The 10,348-nt window shown below is 34.8% G+C and overlaps 1 protein-coding gene across 1 annotated transcript; it reads left to right on the top strand.

Moving 5' to 3' along the window:
• Positions 1–4,386: 4,386 nt before the first annotated feature.
• On the top strand, positions 4,387–9,347 carry LOC133701629 (probable pectate lyase 8). Its single transcript, XM_062125619.1, has 7 exons — positions 4,387–4,626; positions 5,162–5,215; positions 5,778–5,855; positions 7,188–7,830; positions 7,921–8,024; positions 8,248–8,386; positions 8,496–9,347. Exons 1-7 carry the CDS (start codon positions 4,508–4,510, stop codon positions 8,715–8,717), a joined length of 1,359 nt encoding a protein of 452 aa, XP_061981603.1. The 5' UTR covers positions 4,387–4,507; the 3' UTR covers positions 8,718–9,347.
• The last annotated feature ends 1,001 nt before the right edge of the window (positions 9,348–10,348 follow it).

Genomic DNA, 10,348 nt, shown 5'->3' with positions numbered 1-10,348 from the left:
TATTATTTGAAAAATAATCACTACCACACTGCCAAATATATTTTTATACATACTAATCCACATGAGATATGATTTGTTTTCGGATAAATTTACCTTAGAAGGTTGTCTCAACTTAATCCCCAGCCTATTATTATTCTTGTTTATATCTTTGCTAGATCTTTAATTATAAATTCTCAATTAGATTCTTAATTCACCTTTAGTGACAAAGCTGTTTAGTAGTCGTATGAAATTCACTTTATTTTTCTTTATTTTTCCTTTTTAAAAAAAAAAAACCAATGAATTCTTTAAAATCTTTGTTATGAGATATACCAAACTATATATATAAAAAAATTTCAAAACTCTTACTTTACTTTCTACTAGCTACTTGACTCGTACTTCATCGCGAGTCAGATAATTTTCTCTCTTAATACAACAACATTTTCTGCATGTTTTTTAATATAACAAAAATCTTAATCACAAATAAAAAAAAGTTCATTTACGCATTTAATTAAATAAACCAATAACTATTTGTGCAACCAAAAAAATCATGAAACTCAATTTCTAATCAATCAAAATTATCCCGTCAAACTCATATATTGGGTCATGAACTTAATTGGGCTACATAAATTTTTTTAACAATTTTTTTTATCTAAAATAAACACCTATAAAATTGAGAATTGGCTAAATACCGAGGCAATTAATAAAAAAAAATACAAAATCAAAACAAATCATGTTGCTTAATTAATAATTAACAAAATATCAACTGACAAGAGTGGGGAAAAAACAATTAAAAAATCTAGTTGTGATGGGTAATTTTTTTAATAAAAACAATATCAAATTTCAGCGACATATGGTCGCCGAAAAATCAGGCTATGATGTCTCGGATTAAAAAAACTCATTTTCAATCATATTTCAACAAAAAAAAACACCCTAAACACCTTGTGAAATGTATTCCTTGCCTAAAAAAAACCCAAAAAAAAGTGTCTTAAAACCCACAATCAACCCAAAACCAAAATTATTTAAGGGCTTGGATCTACCATATAAGGCAAGTTCAAGGGAAAAAAACACATAGGATAAACTCTCATCGTCGAAAAAAACTCAGTAACATCAAAATAACCTTTTTTCATGGTGCTAATCAATGTAAATAATGATTTTTTCTCTCTACTATCGGAATATGACCATTTTCCCTCTCCTCTCTCAAACAATGGACCAAAAAGAAAAGAAAATAAAGTTTTAGACCCGGATTGACTTTGTTCTTAATCTTTGAATATTGAAGGAACCGCATGCTTATAACTGGGAAAGCTTGGGGATTAAAATGTACATTTCATGTAAACTTTGTTAGAACCACTTATTTCCTTTGTGTTTGTCACCTTGATTCCATCTCTTTTAATCTCACTATTTTTTAAAAATTAACCCAAATTAGCCTCTAATTTGGCAATTTAATGGCAAAATTAAAAAAAGTTTTAAAATAAAAAGAAATCAATTGTGAAAGTTCATAGTGAATTGTGAAAAAGACTATGATGCATGGAGTAACAATAATTTCCCCTCATCTTCTAATTTATGGTGTAATATTACGATGTATCATGTGATGTAGAAGATTTTAGTAATTAATTGACTTTTAACGAGATAAAAAAAAATCACATGATTTTCACACGAATACCTAACTATTCCATTAACTTAAACCAGCAAAAGAATCCAATTAATAATCCGTTGATACATTGGGAATATAATCGAGACAAGAAAAAGGGTTAGGGACTTATTTGAAATTACCCTTATAGATAGGGGACTTTCTTAATGTTTGCACTTTGTTTTTATCAAGTCCAAGAAAAAAATCTTACTATAAATTCAGTAACTATCATATGTACTAGCACTTGATAACTTACGCAAACAATTTTTATTTACTATCAAGCATGGAGTTTCTACCTTCCTAGAAATTTACGATAAGCTCTCTCTGATCAAAGAGGTTGTTGACATGACCCCAGTAACTTCCAAGATGCCGAGAGTTAGTTTTTGAGCATGAAAAACCCATAAATACCCCTGATACTTGTAAATATCAAAACAGCTAAATTGGAAGGTTAAAACATTGTGGTTTTAAGACTCAGTTTATTATACGTCGTTATAATGTAATGATTATTTAAAAAAAAAAACAAATGTGCTTGTCTTTAAGGGTAATATAATATCTGCGCATTGTTCATCGGTCATTGTGAAATTAACCGGGGGCAACTAAGATTTTTTTTTTTGCTATGTTTGCACTGTTAAATTACATAAATACCCTTAGAAAGCAAAAACTAATCAATTATCATCAAAGGTCATTTACATCTTTTTATTTTTATCTGCATAGTAAAAAGATGTTTATACCCTTAAAAAGCACAAGATAATAAGCCATCACCGGGGACAATGTTGTCTTTTCATTCTTTTATGTTTATGTTTATGTTTGCCTGGGAACAATTTTATTTTTTAACAAATAAAAAATATATATTTTAAAAAAACCATTAATACGTGCATAATAGGTAGACGTACATCAAGAACTCCATCGCCATTAACAACAAGCTTCTTTTGTGTGGTCAAATACGTTTCAACAACCCATACCCTTCCGGGCGGTGCATGTGGCGTTCTTAGCTCTAGTTTGGTGTTAGTGAGTTTTTTTTTTCTCTTTCATCCTCGGTTTTCACGCGTGTCTCTTCAAAATTTAAAATCATTCATTCAATTTGTTTTTTCTTCAAATTTGATCCATGTTTTTTTAATTATTTTTTTTGTATTTGAAATAATTTATTAAATTATAATTTCTTTTCAATTTCATTCTCCTTTAATTTTTTATCTATCAAATTTAGTCTCTGTTCTTTTAATTGTTATTAATTTGATTTGAATAATTTTTTGAATTGAAGTTTTTTTTATGATTTCATCATCCTTGAATTTTTTTTCCTATGTAATTTAATCCTCATTATTATTTTTTCAATTAAAATCTAGGATTTCACGAGTTGCAAATTTAAGGGATTAACTCAGGTCCAGGAGATTCACATGGGTTTGTTTAGTTTTTTTTTTTTAAAAATAATGTTTTTCCAGCTTCATCCTTCAACGTTTATTTATTTTTAAGTTTCATCCTCCTTTAATTTTTTTAATCTAACATATTTTATCCTTATTATTTTAATTGCTATTAGTTTTGTTTTGGATGATTTTTAGAATTTAAGTTTTTTTACTATGTCATCCTCCAAATCATTTTCCTATGTGCTTTGGTTTTCATTCTTTTTGTTGCAATTCCTTTTGCTTTGGAGATTTTTTTTAATTGAGTTTGTTTTTATGATTTGATTCTCCAACATTAAATTGGCTGAGGATTGAGTTTCTTTATTAAACCATAATCTAGGATTTTACAAGTTGCGAGTTTAAATGATTAACCTCGATCTAAGAGATTCGTTCACGTTTCCTTATTTTTTTTCGTTCTTTTTCAAAATTAATATTTTTTCAATTTCATCATTCAATACTTATCTATTTCTTAAATCTCATCTCCATTATTTAATCGAACCCGAGGCTAGTTGAGATATGATCAAAGCTTAGTCAAGAGAAGAATAAAAGAAGGAAAAAAGAAGAAGCATATTGTCCAACTGGGTTAATCCATTATGGTTGTGTCCATTGCTTGGGTCATCAATTTCGTGAGTTATGAAGAGTCAATACAATGTGTTGCTATCTTTTTATTTCACTCCATAAATTTTTGTTGTGATTTAATTGGTTGACAACATATTATTTCACATTTGAGTCAGGGTTAGATAAATGTTAAAATGATAGTGCTTTTAATTTATTTTTAACCTGATTGTCATTTAAACAAAACAAAAAGTTCACTCTTGTCCCATTACGTTGAACAAGCAACACTTATTTTTATTTATTTATTAATGTATATGATGGTTGAATTTGTCAAGTTTATGATATATTTGTAGAGTTTTTAATCTTCATTTAAAATATTTTATCACATTTTAAAAAATAACAACACTTATATATTTTATTTCAAATATTTTATCACATGTAAAACAAAAATAACAACACTTACAATTTTTTTTTTTGAAGTAGTCATTTGATTTTGATATGAGAACAAATATAAACATAAAAAAGAAGGCAAATTCTCGTGCATGTGTGTGAGTGGCACGTGGGAGAAGGGTTACCTGGTTAGTGGTTAAGAGGAAGAGCAGGGTGTTGTGTTGGGTTAGGTTAGGTTAAATGGAACCTAACAACTAACCAATAACCAGCAGGTAATGTCAATCGTCAAAGCTCAAAAAGAAAAAAGAAAAAGGAAAAAGGAAAACGTTATACGGGTTATATTAGCTAGTTAACGGCGTTAAATGTACTGTTTAGAGACTTTTATGTTGTAAGGTACTGTTGTTACTGCATGGGTGGGTCTATAAGAAGGCCGTTATGTTGGAGCTCTAAACTCTGACTCTATACTTTAGGTTCTTTTTTCTCTCCCTGCCCTTTACGTTTTCTTTTATTTCTCTCTATTCTCAAATCTTTCCACGCAGAGAGAGAAAGAAGCAGAGAGAGAATGACAATGGCGGTGCCTCAGAAATGGGTTTGTGTGTTTTCTGCTGTGATTGTATTGTTGTTCGTTGGTGTCGTGGCTACTTCAAGACCCGATGTTGTTGGGATCTCTGCTCTTACCAGGTAAACATATAAACGCACAAAATGTATATGTTTACGCATATGCGCCTCTCTCTTGTCAAGACACAGAATTAGCTGCTCAACTTCTCTGTCTTTGTGCTTGCTTTGTGTGCATTTGGGTTAGAAGAAACAGAGCTTTCTCTGATTTGTATTTTTATTTTTTGTTCTCCCAGCTTCTGCCAAAATTGAAATTATGTTAACTGTTATGCAATGAGCTTCTTTTGAGCTTGTAATTGAAATATTTTTGATATACTCGATTTTTTTTTGGGTTGAAAATCTCATGATTGTTAGAAAACAAAGCTACAATCTATGGTGTTTTAATGAAAATCTGTAAAACCAAGATTTCGGTTCTCTGCTTGTTGATTCAACTCCATTAATGCCCATTTTCATAAAACCAAGGGGAGTTGCTTTCTCTTCATCAATGGAGCACACAAACTTAACAGAGAGATTGAAGGAGAAAAAAACAGAGAGAGACCGTTCAATTCCACTACTTTTTCTCCTAAAATGTTTACATTATGGGTTTTTGTTGTATTCTCAGGAATGTAGAAGCAGAGAAGGAACAGAGCTCAAGCAACTCAACAATGGCGGCCAGGTATAACGTTAATTTTAACGGTTACTCTGAGCCGTTGTTTATATGTACTGTCTTTTTTTGGTCAGGTAGATGTCTCCTATTTATCCAAATTAACCGTAGGAATCTTGGCCGTTGAGATCATTAGATCTGGATCGTTTATTCTGTTATTTGCTACTACCACCACCTTTGGATTCCTCGGTTAAGATTAACGAGAAACCCCAAGAGTCCTGCTTTCCAATATTGCCCTCACACCTTTTCCCGAATTCCACGTTTGTTTTCACTGCTCACTTGAGGACAAAATAAGGGCAGTTTAGTCATAAAAATATGTTCTCGCCCTCGAGTCGACCCTGTGGTTTTACTTTCCTGGAGAAACGCGTTTTAACGGTGTCACTTAGCAGTCAGTGACCGACGCCTTGAGCAATGCACACACTCCACTCTCCTCTCTGTACATATTACTTTCGTTGTGTGTCCCACATGTTGTCCACTCCCTTCCTGGGATTCACACCTTTCCACTAGTCCTTAATTGGGTTTGGTTGATTTAACTTAATACTCGAAGGTTGTTAATTTTTGGTGGTTGTTTTAGGTCTCAAGAAGAGGCTGATGCATTTAATGAGAAAGCAGTTGCTGCTGATCCTGAAGAGGTGGTTTCAATGGTAGAGATGTATGTCACTTTCTCTACCCTCTCGTTAATGTTTTAGGAGCGATTAATTAATAATATTGCTATTGCCCTTTAATTACATTCCGACTTGGCACTTGAAATCTAACTGAATTCACTACTTGAGCGAGGATTTGGTGCTTATGGTAGGTGTTTAGAAAATGCTACTCTCGTAATTACTTACTACCACTAGACCAGTTAATGTTTTTTTAAAAAAAAATTAAAAAAAGAAGAAATTTCCCTTGTTGCCTTAATCTTTCTTGTGGGATTTGCACTTTAATAAAAGGGACAGTGGGAATATGTGGAATCAGCCTCCTCCCACGTTCCTCTCCTAAATCTGATATGCTGTTCATATTTTGACCTTTTTCACGCTGTTTCTCTCCACTACCTGCCAGCTACTGTAGTTGTTGTAGTAGGGGCAGTGAATGAGTGAGATCTGTGTTTCAAGAATATCATTCTTTTGTATATTTTCTTTATTCATGTAAATTAAATTATACTTGAGAGGTACAGATTTTGATTTCTTATGAACACAATTATACTTAATATCTCTATCGGTCACTGTATTTACTTAACATGGGACTGATTTAGACACCTCCTTTTCACATAATTTAACCATTGATGTCTTAGTCGGATGCTTTTTTTTAGCTGTGATTTAATTGACCGTGACCTACCAGTATGGAGTTTATAAAATTATATATATATATAAAAGAGTTTGGCTTTTATAAAAGGGAGAGACCCAATTTTCTACTTTTTGTCATTTTTCCATTTTTTGTTGATAGGCCTTTTAAAATCTCAGCTGCAGATCAATTTATTTAATTGGGTTTTTTTCAAGTAGCTGAAGATGGGTTTGTGAAATTTCATGGAGTTGATTGCAGAGAGCATGTGGGTTCTTAATTCGCATTGTCTATCTGAGGTGACAGCTTCATTCATGTATGAAGCTGGACAAACACAACGTACATGTCATGTACACTAAGCCAAGATAATTCTACCCGTTGAAACTGAAAAGACCTGATGGTCCTCACAATATGACAAATTGTTTGTTTCCTGGTGCCACTAATCATATGTCCGAGTTAGCTGTGGCCTTTTTTCCACCGACACAAAAGTCAGCAGATTTTAGTGTTGAAATGAAATCGGTAATAATTATCTGATGCAAAATAGTAATTAAAATGTTAATGATTAAAATTATAAAATTATTTTGTGTAGCCTTTTGGAAATGGGAAACGGAGTTGAAGTTCAAAAATGGGATTGTAATTATCAAATATGAGCTTTAATTTTTGGTTGAATAGCATTCATGATATTAATGTTGATACTGATAGAGCATTGAATTTGAGATTGCAGGAACATCCGCAACAGTACTGAAAGGAGGAGGTTAGGCTACTTCTCTTGTGGAACAGGCAATCCTATTGATGATTGCTGGCGTTGTGACCCCAACTGGCACAAGAACCGCAAGCGCCTTGCTGACTGTGGCATTGGTTTTGGCAGAAATGCCATCGGTGGCCGTGATGGTCGCTTCTATGTTGTTACTGATTCTAGTGACCATGACCCTGTGAACCCAAGGCCTGGAACTTTGCGCCATGCCGTGATCCAGGACGCTCCTCTATGGATCGTGTTCAAAAGGGACATGGTGATTCAATTGAAGCAGGAACTTATCATGAACAGCTTTAAGACCATAGATGGCCGTGGGGTCAATGTTCACATTGCTAATGGTGGGTGCATCACTATCCAATTTGTTACCAATGTGATCATTCATGGTCTACACATCCATGACTGCAAACCCACTGGCAATGCTATGGTGCGTAGCTCACCATCTCATTACGGATGGAGGACAATGGCTGATGGTGATGCCATCTCTATTTTTGGATCAAGTCACATTTGGGTGGATCACAATTCCCTTTCTAACTGTGCTGACGGCCTGGTTGATGCTGTTATGGGTTCGACTGCCATCACCGTCTCCAACAATCACTTCACCCACCATAATGAGGTTAGCTTGCTGATCCTTTTGGTACTCTCAATGTTACTTATTTTTCTTGTTGATGGAAGCTAATATTGTTTTGCATGCCATTTAATACAGGTAATGCTCCTGGGCCACAGTGACTCTTATACCAGAGACAAGCAAATGCAAGTGACCATTGCGTACAACCATTTTGGAGAGGGACTGATCCAGAGAATGCCAAGGTAACATTTAATTATATCTTTCTTATTAAAAGGACTTTGGCTTCCCGAAATTACCTCTTTATTACTATGAACTTGCCCTGTAAAATTTACACGACGGGAATTATACCCCAATAATTGACCACTAGTGATTATATAGAAATAGTTTCTTTAACTTGACCAAGGGAGAAAATTGCCTAATTCAAGAAATTAAACCATCTTTTGCTTGAATTCATGAATTATGCAGGTGTAGACATGGGTACTTCCATGTGGTAAACAATGACTACACTCACTGGGAAATGTATGCCATCGGTGGCAGTGCAGAACCCACCATCAACAGCCAGGGCAACAGATATAATGCTCCAGCCAACCCTTTTGCAAAGGAGGTATTATACAACCAGTTAACTCTTCTCATTCTCTGTCTCCTTGCTTTTATGTTTGCGGTGAAATGCACCTTGCATAGGCTGGTTATTGATGATTCATTGGTTTGACCAGGTGACAAAGAGGGTGGATACAGCTCCAGGCAAATGGAAAAGCTGGAATTGGAGGTCAGAAGGAGACCTGTTGGCGAATGGAGCTTACTTCACTCCATCCGGGGCTGGAGCTTCAGCTAGCTATGCTCGCGCTTCAAGCTTGGGTGCCAAGTCTTCTTCCATGGTCGGAGCAATGACTGCTAATTCCGGTGTTCTTGGCTGCCGCAGGGGCCATCAGTGCTAGTCTTTTCAGTCAAATTTAAGTGGTCAAAAAGAGGCCACTTGGTTTTCTCTCTTTTTTTTTCCTTTAATTTTTTCTTACAACTATATAGTCCTGCTACTTCTGCCTGTTACTCGTGTCTCAGCCATTGTTTCAGTCATATCTATCTGCATTCATCACATATATTGGCAAGTGTACAATTTTTACACATGTCATACCTATACCATCTCGGCATCTCCATTCCAGTTTGTCTCTGTTATTTCTCAACCTCGGCCTGCTTCAGATGAAAACCAACACCTTATACCATTATCCAGAAGAGCAGGCGCGGAAGCGTTGTTCATTTTATTTCTTTCACCTCTTTCCTTCCATTTCTTTTGCCCTTCCCAGTTTCACATCTCCTTTACTTCTAGCTACCAGTCATGCATCTATATCTACAGTGTCAGTCTTGTTCGATCTCCACATACTGTCTAGGCTTTTGAGTCTATAGGATTTGAATGATTTGTGATCTTTCTTTCTTTCTTTCCTTTCCTTTTTTTTTTTAATTTTATCTGTCTAGTGATACAAGCAAGCAGTACCATGGATTTCAAATCTGAGTCGATGGAAAAACTTTGTTACAGAGTGCAAAGAAATAGCAATGAAGTTCTTTACCTCTTACCTTTTTTCTGCTTTTTCTTTGGCAATGGAAGCTTTGCGTATCTTTACTTTTTCTTGTGCAATTTACAAATGATCCCTTGTTTGTTCTTTCTATGGTAGAAATGATTTTATCATGTGAGCACCAGCTGCCTACACATGATATAAAGCTATTAACCAACTAATAACTAACATCATCACCTGTCCAATGGAATCCCTTGTGATTCATTGCTGGCCAGGGCCTTGAGGAGCGAGGACTTCTTACTTCAGTAAATATATCTTGAATCTAAATCGACAGAGCATCTATGATAATAAGATCACTCATGAGCTTGAAACCGTAATGTAAATGCTATAAATTTCCCTACTTCCAAATGGTAGATTGAATAAGCAAAACTTCCATTAAGGTTGAACCACCACCAGAACGGCACATTCTGCATTGCTGCTTTGGGTGGAATTTCAGAGCATATAGATCTTCTCAATACAGCTAATTAAACCCCTTAAAAATCATTTCAAGAAACAGTGACTGGACATTTGACGCCCCTCCACTCACAATGGCGTGGTGAACTCCCTGTCCCCTTCCATGTGGTTCACAAGCACCACCACCACCATGGTTTTTGGGCAATAATGGAACTGTTGATTTATGCACAAGTCTCTCAACATGTGATGCTTCTTAGCCGATGGCTACAGAAGGAAGAGGATAACCCGAAGGAGAGGTGGTTAGCAGGTATGATTCACATGGAAAGATGATAAAAACGCATGGATTTGCTGTGAGTCAGGGTCCCATATGGCATGTGAGAAGTTCTGTACCTGTAAGAAATGGGGCCAATTTAATTTTTTAGCCAAGTTGTACATGTAACAACAATACATGGTTTTCATGTGAACGTTGCTAGCGCTGTCATCTCAGTCCCTTCTCCAGAGTTAGCCATTTACATTTAGCATCGTTCGTTGCTCTGCTTCATTAATTCCCCGTATGGCTTTATTGTTTTCACACTAAAATGTACAGATTCCACCATTGGAGTGAATTC

Source organism: Populus nigra, chromosome 8 (assembly GCF_951802175.1).
Source record: "Populus nigra chromosome 8, ddPopNigr1.1, whole genome shotgun sequence".
NCBI classification, from domain to species: Eukaryota; Viridiplantae; Streptophyta; class Magnoliopsida; order Malpighiales; family Salicaceae; genus Populus; species Populus nigra.
The sequence above is the reverse complement of the archived record's forward strand: the minus strand, read 5'-3'. Positions and strand labels throughout refer to the sequence as shown.